This window comes from Cryptosporidium parvum, chromosome 4 (assembly GCF_000165345.1).
Source record: "Cryptosporidium parvum Iowa II chromosome 4, whole genome shotgun sequence".
Lineage (NCBI taxonomy): Eukaryota > Apicomplexa > Conoidasida > Eucoccidiorida > Cryptosporidiidae > Cryptosporidium > Cryptosporidium parvum.
In genome coordinates, this window is record NC_006983.1 from 890690 (window position 1) to 911404 (window position 20715).

The 20715-nt window shown below is 29.8% G+C and overlaps 6 protein-coding genes across 6 annotated transcripts; 3 read left to right on the forward strand and 3 right to left on the reverse strand.

Annotated features, from left to right (window-relative positions):
• Positions 1-2016: 2016 nt before the first annotated feature.
• Positions 2017-5157, forward strand: cgd4_3690 (large glycine-rich repeat low complexity protein; the record flags this gene model as incomplete). Its single annotated transcript, XM_625945.1, has 1 exon — positions 2017-5157. The coding sequence occupies one exon, from the start codon at positions 2017-2019 to the stop codon at positions 5155-5157; it is 3141 nt and encodes a 1046-aa protein (XP_625945.1).
• A 1476-nt stretch (positions 5158-6633) lies between these two features.
• cgd4_3700 (hypothetical protein) lies at positions 6634-7401 on the forward strand (the record flags this gene model as incomplete). The annotated part of the gene is made up of 1 exon (XM_625946.1): positions 6634-7401. One exon carries the CDS (start codon positions 6634-6636, stop codon positions 7399-7401), a length of 768 nt encoding a protein of 255 aa, XP_625946.1.
• A 338-nt stretch (positions 7402-7739) lies between these two features.
• cgd4_3710 (Ser/Thr protein kinase) lies at positions 7740-10979 on the reverse strand (the record flags this gene model as incomplete). Its single annotated transcript, XM_625947.1, has 1 exon — positions 7740-10979. One exon carries the CDS (start codon positions 10977-10979, stop codon positions 7740-7742), a length of 3240 nt encoding a protein of 1079 aa, XP_625947.1.
• A 1066-nt stretch (positions 10980-12045) lies between these two features.
• On the reverse strand, positions 12046-15999 carry cgd4_3720 (possible 2 TPR domains at N-terminus; the record flags this gene model as incomplete). Its single annotated transcript, XM_625948.1, has 1 exon — positions 12046-15999. A coding segment is annotated over one exon (3954 nt), but the record flags the coding sequence as incomplete, so codon positions are not given.
• A 2850-nt stretch (positions 16000-18849) lies between these two features.
• On the forward strand, positions 18850-19266 carry cgd4_3730 (hypothetical protein; the record flags this gene model as incomplete). The annotated part of the gene is made up of 1 exon (XM_625949.1): positions 18850-19266. The coding sequence occupies one exon, from the start codon at positions 18850-18852 to the stop codon at positions 19264-19266; it is 417 nt and encodes a 138-aa protein (XP_625949.1).
• A 402-nt stretch (positions 19267-19668) lies between these two features.
• On the reverse strand, positions 19669-20433 carry cgd4_3740 (Ydr140wp-like HemK family methylase. archaeal-like. RNA methylase; the record flags this gene model as incomplete). The annotated part of the gene is made up of 1 exon (XM_625950.1): positions 19669-20433. One exon carries the CDS (start codon positions 20431-20433, stop codon positions 19669-19671), a length of 765 nt encoding a protein of 254 aa, XP_625950.1.
• Positions 20434-20715: the final 282 nt, after the last annotated feature.

The window sequence follows — 20715 nt, forward strand, 5'->3', positions numbered from 1 at the left end:
TTAACCCATTTTAACTTTTGAAAATAAAAAGCAAATATCAAGATCAACTGAAATTGTCTCATTTTACAATTTCTATTTGTTATAATTATTCCGCATGATTTTTATTGCAACACATAAATACAAGAGGAAGTATTTAGCGAGCAGAAAATCCGCCTCTAGTAATCTCGGATTTGCGCGTGGGGTGATATTGTACACTGGGCTTTTTTTGATTTGTGAACAAATGAGATTTGTTTCCAATTAATGATTATTAATTTTTATCGCCAATATATTTCATTTATTATAGCTAGTATATTGTTTGATCAAATATATATAAAGATACAAACATATATAAAACAAAGGTTTTATGATCGAAATTATTATTAATAATATAATTCACTATTCTATGGAACAAGAATAGAGGCATACTAAAATGTGATGGATAAATAAGTACGTTAGAGTTAAAAAGAAACAAATACTTTACTTTCTAAGTTGTTAGATATTGTTTTTATTGGCTGCATGATATATTAAGTTTGAAAGATATATTATTAGTTAATTGTTTTTTGCGTGTGTGTCTGTGTTGAGGGGGGAGGAGTAAGTGAGTGTCAATATAGTGATAGTTTTTTTAAATCACACTTACTTGATCTTATAGTTATTCATTAAATATAAAAATTATTAGGTGAATTTAAGATTATTAGAATTATAAGTTAAACAGAAGAATATAATTATTTGATTAAATAAAACAAAAAAAAAGAAAACTATATATTATTTCTAGATTTATTAAATTGAATTTCCACACAATTCAAAATATAAAACTTACCATCAATTTAATGAAAAGTTTTATCAAAAGGTTAATTTATCTTTTTGTTTTTTCTCCTTTATTTTCATTAATTTTTTTATTTTTAGTAATTATACAAAAAATTCATATAATTCGCGCCAAATCATGCATAAATGTCAAATGGTCGTAACTGACAAATTGCATGTTTACCGCTCAATTGAATTTAAATTAAAATTAAATAAGGATTTGAATAAAAATTTTGTAGAAAATACAAAAGCGAGAATGATGCTGAATATAGAAGTAATAATATAATTATATAAAAGATATTTAGTATTTATGTAAGAAAAATAATAAAATATTATTGATAATTTTAGACAGTATGTTTTTCCTATTAAGAATACTAAAAAAAAAGGAAATCAATCAAGTTCTATAATAATTAAATTTGCTGTTTGGTTATTTAAATTTGTAATTTTATTTTAAGAAGTTAATTATTAGATTTCTACATAGCATTATAAATATAGAAAGAAAATGAATAAGGTATTTTGGTATGGAGCGGCGGTAAAAAAAATAGCTAATATGAAATAATAAATTTAAGAGATGTTTTGTCCGAATAAAATTCTCTTTTATATATCTATCAGAATATATAAATCGTTGATTTATTCTTAAAAGTTCGTATTTCCATTAAAAAATGATTAAATTAATTTCTATTTATAGGCTATGAAAAGTTTTTAACCAATAAAAAAAAAAAAAGAAATTACAAATATGGAATAATGACACGTATTAATATTATGCAAATATATTACATGCATTTTTATATATTGCATGTAATATATTTGTTTATTTATTTATAATTTACATACTAAAATAAAAAATGAGTATGCACTTAGTTACTGATAGCCACACATCAAAGTAAACATCTTGATTAACAAGAATTTGAAGGATTATTTACTTGGATAATTTATTTAATATAAATGTATATAAATATAGAAATTATGGTTGATTTCAATCATTAAATAATTAAAAATGACTAAATCCAGTCAATTCATAGAAATTTTACCGCCCTACAAATTTAGGCCATTAAGAAAAGAATATCGTCTATAATTCAAGAAATAACAATTATTCATGTCAGGTGGTTCTATATAATCATTTTTCAAGGCTGGTGGATTGTTTATGTGTTGGAATGATCCTATTGTTACTTTGATATTTACTTGGTTTTACAGTAACTCGTTTATTTTGTATTAAATATAGTAAATTAATAAAAGATGCAGCTAATAAATATCATAATAAAAATAATTGTGATATTTGTGATTAATATAGAGTATTTTCCGAGAGAAGATAAAAAATTAGGCTTGGTTATAAACTCTTTATTACATTTAACTTTGAAAAATAATATTGGTTCAAATTCTATATCAATGACAAATAATTTGGTTACTAGTACATCTACAAATGATCAAAGTATAACGAGCGAATTCCAAAGAATGAATTCGATTGACATTAATGATGAAACCAATAATATTGAATCTGTGACTGTAAGTATAAGTTGCAATTCATTAGAAAGTTTGATTCGTGAATTGGAACTACGAAGTCAAATTCTTTCAATACAGGGACCAGCACTATTACATTCTCTAATAAGCAATGAATGCTTGGCTCATTTAGAAGAAATGGCTTTAATATGTATGAATAAGAAACATAGTAAATATCTTGGCTGTAGTATTATTAGAAAAAGTCTATACAAGGTTAGGAAACAAATTAAAAAGAATAACAGATATTTATTAAAAATAGCAAGATTTGAAGAAGCATTTATTACAATAATTCCAACTCTTAAAGGATATTATAGGAGTTGTGGTAATAATGTGAATATTCCAGAGACTAAATTAAATGAATTTAAAAGTTTTGCTTCAAGTTTTGGTTTTATTTCTTTTTTGGCAGATTTGAGAAATGAAAATGAAAGGATTTTTTCAGAAATATGCGATTTTTCAATATTGAATGAGATGAAAAGGAAATTATTATCTTTTAAGCCACGAGTTACTTTCAAAAAAGGAACATGTTTTAAACCAAGAGGGAGAGATATTAAAGCACTAAGTCTTTCTCAATATTTAGATAGAAATGATAGGCTTTATGATTCTGAGTTAAAAAGTGGTGATTTTGGAGCTAAATTGGGACAGAAAGTGGCCACAGTGCCAGAATCACGCTTAAGTTCAACTAGGATTACTTACTTTGGTGGGAGATCTAAGACGGGTTCAGATTCAGACTCCGATTCAGATTCAGATTCGGACACAAGCTCAGATTCAGATTCGGATTCAGATTCAGATTCAGATTCAGATTCAGATTCGGATTCTGACTCAGATTCGGACTCAAATTCGAATTCAGATCCAAATTCAGAATCAGGAGGATTAGGAGGAGGAACAGGAGGATTAGAAGGAACAGGAGGAGGAGGAGAAGCGGGAACAGGAGGGTTGGGAGGAGGAGGAGGAACAGGAGGATTGGGAGGAGGAGGAGGAGGAACAGGAGCAGGGGAAGCAGGAGCAGGGACTGCGATGGGAAGAGGAGCGGGAAGAGTAAGGAGAGTATTACACTCAGCATTTTTCTCTGGTAAAAGCTCTGTTTTTTGCTCCAGCATTAATTTAGAATCTAGGCCATTTTTAAAAGAGAGGCAAGAGACTAAAAATGTTAAGGAAGAGCGTTTAGCAAGCATTCCAGAATCTGAATCGGATACTGACTCGGATTCAGACTCTGAAAGTTTAGGAAGCTCAATTGAAAAGCCAAGCGTTGAGGGAAATTTAAGAAAAGAGAGTGGATTATCAGGTTCAGAAACGAATACAGGAGAAGAAAGCACTAAGGCACTAGAGCGAGTTTCATGCACGGGAGGAACAGATTCTGATACAACTGGAGACTTTGATAGTAGGTCGAGCGGAACACTAGGTTTTGTAATAAAAGGTTCAGGTTTGGGAGGATCGAGTTCAATAGAAGCTGCATTAGGGAGTTCAGGTTTAGGTGTATTGAGCTCAAGAGGAAGAGGCTCAGGTAGAGGAGGCTCAGTCCGAGGAAGAGCGAGCTCAGGAGCAATTAGAACCAACGGAGGCTCAAGTGGAATAGGAGCAAGCTCTGGAGGAAATGGTATGGGAAGACTCACAGGTAGGGGAGGATTAGGTTCAGGAACAGCTGGAAGCTCAAGCAGAGGAAGGGGCTTAGCCAGGGGAGGGTTAAGTTCAGAAGTAGTTGGAGCAATTGGAGGTCCAGATAGAGGAGGCTCAACTAGAGGAAGAGGCTCAGGCAGGGGAGGGTTAAGTTCAGGAGCAGTTGGGATAATTGGAAGCTCAAACAGAGGAAGAGGCTCAGACCGGGGAGGCTCAGGGAGAGGAGGCTCAAGCAGAATAGGAGCAAGCTTTGGAGCAGTTGGAGCAATTGGAGGTCCAGATAGAGGAAGCTCAAGCAGAGGAGGAATGAGCACAAGAGGAAGAGGTACGGGAAGATTTCCAAGTAGAGGAGGATCAAGCTCCGCAACGGCTGGAAGCTCAAGCAGAGGGGGGGCGAGCTCAGGAACTGTTGGAACAATTGGAGGCTCAGTAAGAGGAGGGGGCTCAAGCAGAGGAGGTCTGAACTCAAGAACAAGAGGCACGGAAATAATTCCAGGAAGGGGAAGACTAAGTTCAGGAGTAGTTGGAACAATTGAAGGTTCGGGTAGAGGAGGCTACAGTAGAGGAGGGTTAGGTTCAGGAACAACTGGAAGCTCAAGCAGAGGAAGGGGCTTAGCCAGGGGAGGGTTAAGTTCAGAAGTAGTTGGAACAATTGGAGGCTCAGTTAGAGGAGGCTCAGTTAGAGGAGGCTCAACTAGAGGAAGAGGCTCAGGGAGGGGAGGCTCAGGGAGAGGAGCAGTTGGAACAATTGGAGGCTCAGGGAGGGGAGGCTCAAGCAGAATAGGAGCAGGCTCTGGAGCAGTTGGAGCAATTGGAGGTCCAGATAGAGGAGGCTCAAACAGAGGCGGAATGAGCACAAGAGGAGGTTCAGGCAGAGGAGGAAGTGGTATAGGAAGACTCACAGGTAGGGGAAGGTTAGGTTCAGGAACAACAAACCATTCAAATTGTTCTTTAGGTACAACTGAACAGAGTATTACTTCCGATCTTCTAAACTCAAGATCAAGGTCAAGTTCAAAATCAATAACAAGATCAAGATCAAGGTCAAGAACAAGATCAAGAACAAGAACAAGAACAAGATCAAGATCAAGATCAAGATCAAGATCAAGGACAAAAACAGATCCAGAATCTAATTCTAGATCTAGTCCAAAATCAGGAATAAGCTCAAATACTTCGCCGGCAAAAGATATTTCTGGTCTTAATAGAAAATTACCTTCATATATGAAATCAACAATTAGTTCCAGAAACAAATCAGTATCGAGAAATTAATTAAGAAAATCTCCACACAAAGCTAACTTCTATTTGTAATTTGTATTTTCACGTTTTATTCAAGTACTTGTGCTTTTTAATTTAGGTTTTATAATTATTTAATTAAGAATTTATTAAGCAATAAAAAACTCATCTTTTCACTATCCTTTTCTTTCTCTTTCTCAATTTTTTTTTCTATAATTAAATATAAATCTTTACTTTCTCCCCCGCTTTGATTTTCAATTGCACTGTGCATCGTACCCGCCAAACACCGGTACTGAATATATTACATTTTCCACATGTAAAAAAAAAAACTTTTTTTTTCTACATAAAATGATTAACTAAGTAATTATTAAGAAGAATACCTTTTGTTTCTCTTTTTTTTCATACTCAATATTTTATTTGAGCTTGTTTGCAATTGAAAGTATTTAAAGGTACCACTGCTATTTCCCCACAAAAGTGTGAATATAAATATTATTGAATAAGAACAAAAAATAAATTTTTGTTAATAAATATTATTATTATTCCTAGTATATATCAGGTTTCAAAACTTAGGTAGTAAAAATGAATATAAATGAGTTCTATTATTGTGATTAGTTTGATATATTATGATAATCATTTGATAAAAGAAAAATTTGTTGAATAGTAATAAAAATCATATATTTGAGTCCAATTCATATAAAAAAAAAGAAAAGTTATTTAAACTAATTTGAAAGAAGTTATAAGAGTAGTAGAATTATTATTATTAATAATTGTTTCTTCTTTATTTCAAATTCATTTCTGACATGACTAATATTTGAGATAAATTGTCTCGATTTTACCGCCCAAAGTTTATATTTTTTCTAAATGCTGTTTTATAGGTGGTTTGACAAAGAAGGGATTGAATAAAAAAAAGTATTTATAATCAAGTGATAAATATTTTTAATAGTAATAGCAGTAGAGATATTAAAGTAAATAAACTAGTTTTAAATGCAAAATTTATATTTCTAATTTAATAATATCTTACTTATAATGAAAAAGAAAAAAACCATTATTAAAACAATTAAAAATATGGCGCCAATATTGCATGTTGTTACCATAAATTAATAAAAGAATAATGATTATATTAAAGTATTGATCTTACAAAAATAAAATAAGAATTAAATAATAAAACAGAAATACTTTTTTCCCCAAAAGAGATTATTTATATAAAATAATTAATTGATTTTTTTTCATCCCACATTTAAATATCTACAAACATGCATGCATGAATGCATGCAGTATCTTTTGCAGTAAAGTCTAAGTATAGGCCTATTTTGATAAGATAACTCACTTTTTAGAACTCAAATTAGAGAGAAAAATTCATTAAATAAATTATATGATTAGATAAGAGCAAAAGATGATAACAAAACATGAAATTGTTAATATCTGTTCTAGTCTGAAAATTATTCTTCTAAATAATCATTAATATCTACTTTAACAAATATTGATAAATAAGATAATTCTGCTGATTCCATCATGATTACTAATATTAAAGGTAACAATGCAGAACTCTGTGATTTCTATAATGATCCAAAAAGAAGAGAAAGGGAAAACGATTACATTAATAAAGAAACATTTCCAACCCTTGATCTTTCTATAGAAGGTATCCAAGAAAGTATATCTAAAGTTTGGGATGAATGCCAACAGGGACAAGAATTATTAGAAGAAATTGATCGTATTCTTACCATTTTATACTCAAAAATTTCAGCATTTTCATCTTCAAATAATGCTTGCTTTTCATTACAATCAGTTTCTGAGTTAGATTCTCTCGTTAAAGAATATGAGATTAAAAGATCTCTTATTTATGAAACTTTGAGTGGAAAAATCAATCTAAAGAGTGAGCTGGAACTATTATATCTTGATTTTATAAAAAAACAATTCCAAGAAACTCATATTCCATTGGAAGGTGTTCAAGAGACTACCAACATAAATCAATCTTTTTTCTCCAATAATATAACTCAAATGTCTTCAAATTCCTGTTCTGATTGGAGTATGATCAATGAAATAGACCAAAATGCTTATTCCAGTGGTTTAGATAGCTTTGAAGATGATGATGATCAAGATAATGAATCTATGATACTCGATATGAGCATTTCAGGTAGCCATTCAACAAATTTCGAGTATATTCATCAAACCCAGGAAGATAGGCTTGAACAAAATGGGCAAGAGATTCTTAATGTCTTAGAGATTGAACAAGAACGTAGCGATGATGGTTTTATTCCTTCTTTTATCTTCCACTTTTAATGGCAATCGCATACCATTCCAAATCAAAATAAATTATCGGGAGAATGAGAATTCGACTTCTTGCCTTTTCTCTATTTACCCAAATGGTTTTTTTTCTTGTTGATATTGAATAAGAGCCAATAACCAAACAAGCATTTTAATGATATTTTATAGTAAAGATAATAACATTTAAACTTATTTAATGATTTACCAAAATTTCCCAAAAGAAAACGTTACTTCTTTAATAAAAAACACGATCAGTACTCTTTTTTGTTCTCCTCTTCCTCTTTTTGAGTTAATTTATTACATTACTCGTTACCTAATTATTAAATGATCAATATATAAAAATATGTGTTATACTAAATATCTCCTTTTCTGTATGTGGTATTCAATGTATTTACAGAAGGTGGTGATGGGATTGAAACTTCCTTTACTAGTGAAATATACTGTGATATTGCCAAATTATTTATCATACTCTGATCACAAGATCCTTGTTGCTGAGATGACTGATTTTGATCAACATTTAAGTTCACCTTTAGTGCCTCAAATAAGCTATAAAAGAGGAAATTTCCATTTGTCACAATGTTCCACCTCATTGATGAAAGATATATATTCTTTGGTTTTGAGTTATATAAGCCACTTATTGGTATTGTAGATTTAAACAATAACTCCAGTAAAGCTGCTCTATCCTCATCAGTTTGAGTGTTATGTTTCAAATTAGATATCAAATAATCATCAGATATTGATGGATGCTTATTTGATATACTCTTTGGTATTTGTTGCATTACATATCTTGAAACTATGCAAGTATCTATAAAAGGATGTGTTAAAAGCTGATTCACGTTAGGCCTATTTGATGGATCCCATTGCAGTGTCCATTTTAATAAATGCCTTAATGCATCAAACCACAATGATTCATTCTCGGTTTTCTCTGAAAATGTGATTCCCATTTCTCTTGGAAATGAAATCTTGCTCTGGTCATTCTGTAAAAACATCAATATTTCATGAGGAGCTATATTCGACTTTCCAGATGATCCACCTTTCTTGCCTCCAGCAGTTGTACTAGATGAACCTTTACTTGTATTTGATATTGGTTGTTGGAATAAATGCCTTTTGTAAGTTATTCTATACAATATGGCACCTAAAGACCAAATATCTGCAGTTCTAGACATGACTTGATGTGGCATCCTTAACTTTGAAGCAACTGCAGCAGCAGCAAATTTACTTTCTGGTATTGTTACTGGACGAACAGTCTCTGGAGCCATAAATGGTAAAGATCCAACGGCCTTGTCTCTAAATATATGCGTTGTATCATCAGCAATAGGTCTAGAAATACCAAAATCTATAATCTTGACAGTTTTATTATGCAATTTGGACTTTTCTATACTTGTACTATTACTAGTACTATTTGAAGACGATGAAGAAGAATTATCACCTAAAAGCTCTGAAGGAGCAACAGATGAACCACTATTTGGGTGATAAACATTCTCAATATCAAGATTTACCAAACTATCTCTCGTGTTAGGCATTCCATTTCCTTTCTTTTCCACAAAAACAAAGTTTGCTGGCTTTATATCTCCATGAACTATTCTTAAATCATGTACATTCTTTAGTGCAAGTACCATTTCTGTCCAAATAGATCTTAACACACTTATACTGGGTAATGGAGTGCTTCCTTGCAAGATCCCATTTAAGTCCTTGACCCCCAATTCCATAATTATGTCAATCGCACCACAACTGAGTGCAATTTCCGAATCTATAAGTTGTATTACATGAGGACAACCTCTAAGCTTCTTTAGCAGATTCACTTCCTCTGTAAACATTAATAGCAACTGCTGCTCTTCGTTATCATCGTCCTCATCCTCGTCATCTTCTTCTTCATAGACCCCATTGTCATTATTGTTAACAATACTCTTGCGAATACTTTTCCTGGATCTACCTCCACTTGGAGGACATAAATCTTTCTCCGAGTTCTTCTCTTCTTGTTCCTTGTGAGCATTACTGTGATCATGATTTTTTGTAAATACTCGAACGCATTTAAGGGCATATAGTTCTCCCGTTTTTGACTCTTTTACTTTGTAAACCTGAGAAGATCCACCTTTTTGTATGGATGATATAATTTCATAATACTTTCCATTCACTTCCAACTTATATCCTGGGTATTTCACAGCAGGCTCTAATGAATATTTACAAACAAATGGATTTAGGCTCAAATCATTTTTTTCTGCACCATTAGTCATATAAACTTCATTGTCTGTATCCATTCTGACAGCTGAATTATTAACGTTAGTGCAATTACCACCATTAATATTAGTATTATTAGTATTAATGTTACTGCTAGTATTACTATTTATTATATTTTTCCCACTTTCTTCAATGTTAAAACCGATCCTTCTTCCATACTCCCTTTGTCTGTTTACTTGCTGGTTAATATTATTACTATCAATATTCATATGATCACGCATTGAATTTGTGTTATCATTTAACTTTATATGAGGTTCATCAACCCTTTGCCTTCTAATGGGTATTGGCGTTTTTGGATCGCAATTCATTGAACCATATATATTATCATTCGAGCCAGTAACATTCAACTGAGAGTTCCCAACATTAGAAGACGAATATCCACCATATTGAGTAGAATCGTTGATCTTATTTACAGCTGGTGTAGCCGCCATTGTTGAGGATGTTGTAGAACTTAAAGAAAATACATGTGCCCTCCCTCCTAACCTCTTCGATGGAACATATCTTATTGCAGCACGGTGAGATTCAACCGGTTTAGCTGAAGTACTACTACTGGACGATGAATCCTCAATAGTTGATGTTGTTTCTACTCCAGAGGAAGAGTTTCCACTATTTTGATGATTATGATTATGACCTATATTTTGATTCTGAGTCAATGTTACAATTTGTTCCAAATTTATGTCTCTAGGTGACTTAATAGACCCTCCTGATTTACTTTTTTGCATAATAGATGTAAATTGTGTAGTAACAGCCGTTAATAAAGCTTCAGGTTCAGATTTATAGAATCTTCCTTGCTCAATCCTTTTCATTCCTTCCTTAGCTGCATTATATATTAAACTACCATTCGAAAAAGTCTCACTTTGTTTTCTGGAGTTGTTAAGAAAGTCCAAAACTGCCCACAAACCCCATATTCTTGAATCTTTCTGACCTACTGGTTGTAAGGAAATCTCATTTAATAAATCTGTACCTATTTCTAGCTCTCCAAGATCTGGATCTGAGTTCTCACTCTCATTCTCCGACAGAGAACTCCAACAACTTACAATGGTTGCTTCCAAATACAACTCTACATGCTCTTCTGTCCACTTTATCGGTAGTTTTGCATTAGCTGCCTCTACTGCATTACGATAAACATAAGATAAGCTCAATGAAATAGTTGAAGGTACCTCGCTTGGCCTGCATAAACCCCAATTTGGAGGTCCTGATGACAAATTAAATGGAAATGAACTTCTTACTAATCTGTACAACTTTCCATCACAGGCATCATGATGTAAAAATCCCAATATACTTGTTATATCTCCCTTTGATAATTCAGAGAGTCGACGCAAGTCTCTCTCAATAACACTCGTCCAATCCATCATTCACCTATTATTAAATCCATTAATTTACCAAAATTTGCTACCTTAATAATTTATCCAAAAGCAATTAAAAGAATGGATAGGTAATAAAGATAGAATGATAAAAATGTTATACCTATAATTATGGCCTTTGTTTATTTATTATTTCGCTATGTTTATCTTTGCCACCCCACAAATTCCTTTCTTTTCTTACTTTAGCTGGGAACCTTAGTATTAATAGTTGCTAGTATCACTTCACTCGGAAATTTAATGAGAAAATGTCTTAATCTTTTATTAGAGTTGCATGAATTATCCTTTTTTATTTACTTTGCTTTTCTTATCCTATTCTTGTTATTCTTTTTTTTTTTTGATAAAGTTCTTACATTCCCACATTTAATAGAGTTCGCGCCTTTTTACCGCATATTACTTACGTATTTATGATTTAAATATGATATTATGGTAAAATAAATATAAATTTAAGTTCCTATTCTTTTTCCTTCTTTCTCGAATATTTATCTTTATATTTAGAATATAGATGGGATATTATAACTAGTTATTGTTATTGTAATTTTAAGCAACACTCTGAATTTCTATTCAAAGTTGTAGAAATTAATTTGTTTTCTTGATAGATTCTCAGAATTTCGACTCATTATTGGCATCTTTCTAATGATATTTTTAAATAAATTCCATTTTTATTCGTATATTCAAAGATAGAAAATATTCTAAAATAGAACAGAAATTGTAATTTTTTATTTTTTTTTGTTTTTAGAAAATTTAATTCTTGGTTTGAAATTAACTAGATTATTGCTATCTGCTTCCACGTAATTAAATGCATGCATGTGAGCAAATTTTTAAAAAAATATTCATGTGGAAGGCCGGTATTGAATGAGTGAGTGGCGTAATTACATGCAATTATTGCAAATGAATGCAAAAAAAAATGTGCATGCTGTTTATATATTTTTAATATATAAAAAAAAAAAACAAAATGGAAATAAAGTTGAATAACATTTCTAATTTACAAATATATCAATAATGACTAATTATATTTAAATTTGAAACAAAGCTAAAGATCATACTCTGAATTTGGAAATTATAATAAAAATGACTGACAAAGCCAATTCAAAGAATCAATATCATATGGAATATCATCCTCAAGAATTGCATGTTCACCTTGGTAATGACTTGGATTGAGAGCAATACTTAGAGATGCATTAAAAGCTTGAACAGAAATAACTGAATTATTCGAATAAATTGTTGGACTGATTTCTTTAACAATTGAATTATATCTTTCTCTAAGCTGTAAATATGAAATATCTCCCAATGGAGGAAGAATTGAAGGGCTATTTTCCGCATCATCAGAAGTGATTGTAGAAGGAGTATTTTCGCCATTATTTGAATTTATCGCATTTATTTTAAACTTTAGTTTGGTAAAATTATCCTCAACTCTAAACTCAAATTCAATACTATCTTGAATTTCAAACATTTTTTGTGGTATCATATGTAATACTGGCTTCCAAAATGTTGTTTTATGATAACAAATCTTTTTATTAAGATCATTTTGAATACTTTCCATTGGTATGGTATTTTCAGTTAACTCATTTATTGCAGAATTTACAGAATTTGATGAAGAAGTTGTTGTTGGAGTATTTTCTTCCAAATAATTAAAAGAGTTGATCCTTTCAGTATTATCAACAAATAATGGGCTTGTTGTAAGCACATTTCCATCATCAATCCAAAGATCAAAGAAAACTACAACCGAATTAACTCTTCCTTGCTTAATTATTTTCGAGTTTATCTCCTTCTTCCAATCAGAAAGCTTTAAAAATTCTTCAGAATTCAAATCTAATGTTAAAATATGGAAAATTTTGCTCATTTCAGATATGTTATACTTATTATTATTTTTAATAGGAATCCATTGTGAGTTTCCTTCGAATCTATAAGTATCCCAAAAACTTATATCAATATTATGTTCATCACATAAATTTGGACCAATTCTCGCAACAAATCCATAAAATGAAATTCTATTTGGTACTGGAATATTTGGAACCTTATTATTATTATATTTTCTTACTAATCCATTACTAAATGCAGTTCCCCAAAGTGGAATTATTCCTTCGCTTAGACCATCATGGTCAAAATTCAATCCAGTAAATAATCTAACCTTTTCCTCAACAAAGTAATATTGAATATTACTTGTATTTGGACCAATATTTGCAGTTTTTGGTAATATTTGCCTTACATCACAATTAAAAAACGTTAATCTTTCAGATAGCTTTTTATTTAAGATATGCTTTGCTGAAGAGTTATTCGAAATCCATTGATAATACTTCATCTTTTCTTGGTATTCTTTTTCTTTATTCAGATTCTCCAAACCACGACAATCTTCTGAAACTTCACTCATTGGTTTCCAGTATTTTGATTGGTTTGCTTCCAAATTATCATTTAAAGACATATCATGATTATATAGTTTTTTTATTTCATTTTCAACAACATCAGAAAGTAAAATATGGAGATTATCTTTAATTATTTTCATATATAAATCTTGAACATTTGGAAGATTTTCAATACAAGTAAAATGGAAATCAGATTTTTTCCAATTACTATATAAGTTATTTTGTGTTGATTTATTCATTTTAGAGCTTATAAAAAGTAATATCATTGGTAATATAGCTCCAGGAGATGTTGAAGTTATTAATCCTTCAAATATTTTACCAGCAGTATTATGTATTATTGAGGATTTGTAATTATTGATTAAAGCATTGGATAACATTTCTATGGATTTTGTATCCCATAAGTATTCTATAACACTTCTTGGTAATGAAGTTGAGAATTTATTTGGTAATTTGTATTTAATCAACTGTTCCTTTTTCAATAGACTTAGAGATTCAGCATTGGGATTAATTACTATTCGAGTTTCTTCAATTTGGAAATCAAACTTAATTTTTACTGCATTATTCAGATTATCATTTGTAATATTACCTCCAATCCAATTAATTGCTGGAGGAATAATTGACTCCATTCCAATTTGATTAATATCACGAGAAGAATCTATTAATAAAATCTCTTCATCATTAAGTTCTTTAATGGCCTTAAAACTGAGTAATATTGAGTTTATTTGAGTATTTGGTTCAAGTAAATAATCTATTGTTCCATTATAAGTTTGCTTATCTGCATCATTTTCATCTTTACATTCAATTCTTGAAATGGTAAAATTTTCACTGGAAATTGAATTTAAAGTAAAGTAATTCATTTTATTCTTATTTAGCATTTCCTCTAATGGTAAATAACCTAATAAAATTGGTTTTGAAATATATTTGATATGTGAATATGCATTATTCACTTTAAATGCTTCCCAATAAGGAGACCAAAGGCCTTCATTAAGTCTGCTCATATTAATTTCAGAAATACTTTGATTCTCTAAATTTAATGATGGAATATTTATATCAGAAAATTGAATATAAACTTTAATTAAGCTTGGAGTAACAGAAATATTCATTTTTTGTTCATTTCCAACAATATTACTTCTATTAATATTTATTGGTATACTTTTTAAGTTTGGAATTAAACCATAACCTAGAATTCCTGGCTCGAAAATGCTTGGATCAATTATTATGGAATTTGGATTAAATATATTCCAAAATTCAGACTTCAAATGTTGAACATTTCCATGAATTATTTTCAAGGATTTATTTTCATTGGATTCTGAACTTAATTCATCAGAAGAGATTTTTTGTGATGATTCAAAATCTTTCAAGAATTCTGAATGATACAAGTTAAAGTTTGCGAATTTGACATTATTAGATAATGAAATGTTTGAATATAAACGATGAATTATTGATGAACTGGACTTTGCTTGGGTTATTGCAATAATATTACTACTCATTCCGAACTTTCTATAATAATTTACTGGTAAAATAAAAGATCCAGTACCAATAAAAACAACATTTTCTGCATTCAATTTATTCAAAAGATTAATCCAATTGTCTGCATATAAATAATATTGATCAACAAAATTCTCAATAATTCTCTTAAACCATTGTATTTCTGAAGAAATCTGAAGTAATCTAGAAATTCCTTTAATATTATCACTTTCGGAATCTTTTGGATCAGATTTAATAAATTTCATGGATGGTTCAAAAATTAATTTGTCACCATATTTAGATTTAGCCCTTTTCTTCTTATTTTGGTTTTCTGTATTGCTGTCTAATGGAATTGTTCCTCCCAATGAAAGCTTTAAATTCTCAATTTCTTCTTGGGAAAGGTCAGGAGAAAGCTCTAATTGAAGATTTTCATGATTTCCAATTGAAGAAGCAAATTCTTCATTTCCAGATAACATGCTACTAAAGTTTGAAGGCAAATTGATGATATTCTGAGAATTGGGTAGTTCTTCTTGAGAGTTATTTTTTGCATTTTCTGCAAGTTCCTCAAGCTCTAACTCCCTTAAAGCCTCCTCAAATCTGGAGTAATCTACTGTAACTCGTTTTAATGCATTGTTGTGGTCAGCCTTCTTTTCGCAAATCTTTATCAGGTTTTCTATTTCTTTAATTGAATTTTCATTATTACTCTCATTTTCTCGTTTTAGGGCTGCTTTAAACACAATTACAGCTTTATCAAATATATTAAGATAATATAATGCTTTTCCAGCTCTGTACCATCCTTTGGACCAGTTTGGATTTAATAAAATACATTCCTTTGCATCTTGAAAAGCTTTACTATAGTTATCTTCTTGCCCTAGTTTTAAGTAGCATTGACTTCTATTTGATAATAACTTGGAAAGTTCTATTTTATCTTCATCCTTCAGGTCTATCTTATATCCAGAAATTGCTTGCGTAAATGAATTTATTGCATCAATATATTTACCCTTACCAAACTCTATCTTTCCTTGTTCTGTAAATTTACCTAGAGAATATTTTACTATTCCAGGATCTATTCCTTTAAGTGTGGATTGTATTCCTGATAAGTTGCCATTCCCAAGCTCGCTCATTAATTTGCAGACCGTGTCCTCAATATTAGGGTTCATTTTCTTATTCTCTTTTTTTTCCCCCTATATTTTCAAGTAGAATAAAAAAAAAAAGCAAAAACCTAATTTAATTAAAGTTTTTATCAAATTTAAAAAGAACAAAAAAACCTTAATTTTTTTTTCTATAAAAGTAATTGACATTGCATTTATATTGCAGTTGTGCATAACAATAAGTTACCGGCATTTATAACTAAGTTTCGTGTTATTTTCTATTAATTCCTCTTGTGGGGGCAAAAAATAAGGAGACTCCTAAACTATTCTATTATTTAAATTAGTACTAAAATTAATAGTTTTACTATTTTTATTTATTAGAAGACGTGAAGTATTATTATTAATAAAAAATAATTTATTTAAAATTGACACACATCAGGCGGGCTCTGCCCAACAAATTAATTTAAGAAAATGCAGCTTTAATGTTAGAGCATTTAAATACTTATAATTATTTCATAAGAAGACGTCAATTTGAATTGTTGTTTAGCAATATTAATCCTTTATAATTCTCTCTTTATTTTTATTAACTCTGAAGACAACTATTAATGGTTTTTTTGTTAAAACCAAATAATTATTATCCTAAATTATATTATCCTCGCATTTTGCTTTATATTACGTAATTACATGTAATAATTACAATTATTTGCATGCATATTTGTTTTCTGTTAGAGTTTTGTAATGTGGCAATGAAATTATTAAATTACATACCGGTGTTCAAGTTGGAAAATTATGTGTCACAATAACATTTATTTACAAAAACTATTAATATTATTTTATTCTTAAATAAAAACATTATGAAATATTTATTTATTATTGATCATTATTTCTTTTCAATTTTTGAAAAAACATTGTAATATCTTGATAAATTCTTTCTCTAAATAAATATAATTTGTGTAAAATTAGAAACAATAAAAATCAATAGGTAGAATAATAGCTGTAAGATAATAGGAGAAATGAAATAAGGTAATTGTAAGGAAAAAAAAAGTTGAAAAGTTTATATTCTAGATTTATTAGAATAATAATATTAATAGTAGTTTGCGAAATATAGGTGAATTCTATGTATTGACAAGAAGGAATTCGCGAAAAGAAAACTTGAAATTCAAGAAATTCCTCCATATAAAAACTCCCATCACTTTGGTGGAGATAAATTTAATGTTCTTCAGCTTTGTGGATAGGATTAATGAGTGGAAACATTTGAGAAAGGTAAACGCAAAACCACATAATCCATAGGCAGAAAGTCATCATTACTACCACAACAAGTGAAATCCTGAGAAGGCAAAAAAGTTATTAGTAGGTAATTTGCAGTTCTAGCCATCGTTTCAATGCAAAATTGATCTGTTTTGTATTACTTTTTGTAAACAAAATCAGCAAATGACCAGAAGAAAATGCATCCTTTGACTAACAAAAGATACATATCCAATAATTAAACTTACTTAGCAGTATCAGATCTGGAAAGATTCTTACTTCCCTTAATACCAAAATATACTGTTGAAGAAACCGCAGCAATGAAACCCAGTACTCCAAAAATTATTGAACCAAAAATCGCATTATCATAAGGAGGAGCCATAATTTCTCAAATACTTAATAGTAACTCCAGAATCTCTTATTCTTTATTTTATAAAGCTATTTTCAAGCCTTTAATTTTATTTTTTATATTTATTATTTTTTTGTATCTTTATATTAATTTTTTAAATTATTGGCTTTGGGCGGGAAAGTATTTCCATTTAATTACTATGTGACAAATAATTACCCATATTATTAAGAGGGAAAGAAGGTAAGCTAAATGTTAATAGAGAAATTGGGAAAATAAAATAAAGTAATATTGGTTAGTGTTAAAAAATAAAAATAATATCTATGAAAAAACAAATGTAATGTATAAGAACTAACGTTGTATAGTGGAATTTGATAAAGTTTGATATTTTTCCATTATATGTTGAGTAATGTCTTGAATAGTATTTTAGATGTAGAAGATTCAATTTCTAAGAAGAAGAAAATAAACTTTTCAATTTATTGTATAGCTAATTATATATTAATCTATTAGTTTACAATATATATTCACATTTAATATTAGAAAATTTATTTTGGGATATTATATAATATATAGCGAAATTCAAAATATTTTGATAATTTTTAAAAAAAGACTATTTCGAGGTTTATTGGTGTGTGTAAGGTATGGCAACTATTAATAATGCAGTATTTTTGTCAGATGATGAAGAAGATGAATCCTTTCATGGATCTGATGCCTCTTCTATAATAGAAGGTGAGAGGTAAGTCTTTAATAAATTAGATGGATTTTTTTTTTAAATATATTTAATTTCTACCACTTTAATATTTATGAACATAAAAGTTCTGAAGAAGAGGTTTCTAGTTCAACAAATAGAAAATCGAAAAAATCATCTTTAAAAGATGTAATTAATGATCGAAAAGTAGAAAAGATATACAAAGAGTTATTGGAAGAATCTAAAAAGGAATTTCAAGAAAGAGTATCTACTGTAAGTAAAGACCATTTTATGTTGGAATTTCAAAAGAAGTGTTTTGATCCATTAAGAAAGAAAAATTCGAATTTACATGAATTAAGACATTATGTAGATCTTGGTGTAAGTTTACAATTCCTCAAAACTAATGGAGAAATTGTTTGGAAAGAATTATCAGAGAATTCTCAGCATAACAAAATTAATATAAGTTATGAAGCAAAGAGATTATCACAATTCTTACTTACTTAATCTCCATTTGATAATCGATTTTCTATTCACTAATTTCTTAATCACCTTTTCTTATAAATAGATTTCCAAAGTATTTGAGAATCCAATAAACTTTGATATTTCAAAATTCAAAATTTCGAGCCGAAATCTGAGCAAAGAATCAGAGAAAGAAACACGTAGGATGATTGAGGAAGCTCTAGGAAGTTTAGAGGAAAAAGGAGTGCGATATATTGATAAGAAAGTTAAATATGCAGGTGAAACGTACACTATTAAAGAAAAAGTCGACCCGGAGACATTTTCAAGGAAAAAAGCACGAACATCTTCCACAGGAATGCAAGCTCTTGATGAAATTGTTGCTAATCTTAATAAGGAAATTAACATTAACTCAATACAAAAATCACACTCTGATTGGACTGAATTTAGACAGATGGCGGGCCTCGAATCTCAGCTTGAGCGCCAAAGAAAACATGGCTATATTTCAAAGACGGCATTTCTGCAAAAAGCAGATTGGAAATTACATGAAAAAGAACTTGAGATTAAGAGAAGAAGCGGTGGTAATAACAATATTAGCAGTAGTAGCAATGCAAGCGGTAACTAAAAGATAAAGGTGTTGATTTAAACTTCTCTTTCCCCTCTTTTCCACTCCCACAGAACTGATCTCTTTTAAATTCAGTAATTAATCTGAAAAATATGAGAATTGTACTTATTAATGCTATAGAGTAGCAACAACTAATATATTATTCTAAACAAGTTATATTTTCTTAACTAGCTTTATAATTGGAAAAAAAAATGTGGATGTGCGCGCCTTTTATATTTGCATGCAAATTTTTTCATTTAATACTTATTTTCATGTTAATTTGATAATGATTTCAAAATATTGATTTTAATTAGGCGGGAATACTTATAAATAAATTATATATAGATTATTATTGTTAAAATGGAATAAACATATAATGATAAATTCGGATATATCTTAGAATGATGATATGGGGGGGGGGGGTTATTTTGGAGTTAACTTGAGAATGTACAGATGTTCTAGCTGAACTTTTCGATCAATAATGAACTGAACATTCCAACCAGAATATCTTGGTTCTTTCAAAATTTGCTCAAGTGTGAACTTAGGACAGTTATTTTCTTCTAAAAGTAAATAACATACTCCTTTTGGAGCTAAAACATCTACCAAAGATGGAAAACTATTAAATTGATCTTCAATTCGAATAATTTCTTCTTCTTGAAATTGGTGGCTTGTTTCTGATAAAATCAGTCTATTGTCACCGAATAGAAAATAACTCACGAAAAATAGACCATTGACCCCACCAGACCATGCTGAATCAATACCACAATTCAAAATTGACTGATTAAGCTCTTTATTTGAACTCGGTACATAAGGAGGGTTGAAAATAATTATTTCAAATAGCCCTCGATTCCTATTCAGACAAGTAAAAAGACTCATTTTTATTAATTCTATTGGACTGTTTATTTTATTGTTGGAAATCACTTTTTCCGACATTTCCAATGCTTTTGTATTTACATCTACCAAATATGAAATAGGCAAAGAAAATTCTGCATCCGATTCTTTAATTATTTTCAATAAACATGCCGTCAAATATCCGCTTCCGCATCCTATTTCACAAATGAGTCTTGGTTTTGCTTTCAAAATCTCATTCTTTTCTAAAATTAATGCATCCTCCATCAAAAAAGAATCTTCTGAGGGTTCATAAACATTTTCCCAATCACTCTTCTTTGTGAATGATAGGTCTATCATTTCTAAAATTTTTAAATATTATCTCAACTTTTAATCAATTGTTGTACTTGTAACTTAATATATACTTTAAATAATTACTTAATCTCTGAATTACTACTTTTTCCATGTAATTTCTGCCTACTCAGCTCTTTGTTATTATTCTACAAATTTGTACTATATTCTTATTTGCATTCTTAATTTAAATGACAAATAATCACACTTTGCCAAATTGCCGCCGGCGCCATCAGATTTTTATGCATAACAACCTAGTACCTGCGAGACTAAATGAAATATATATACATA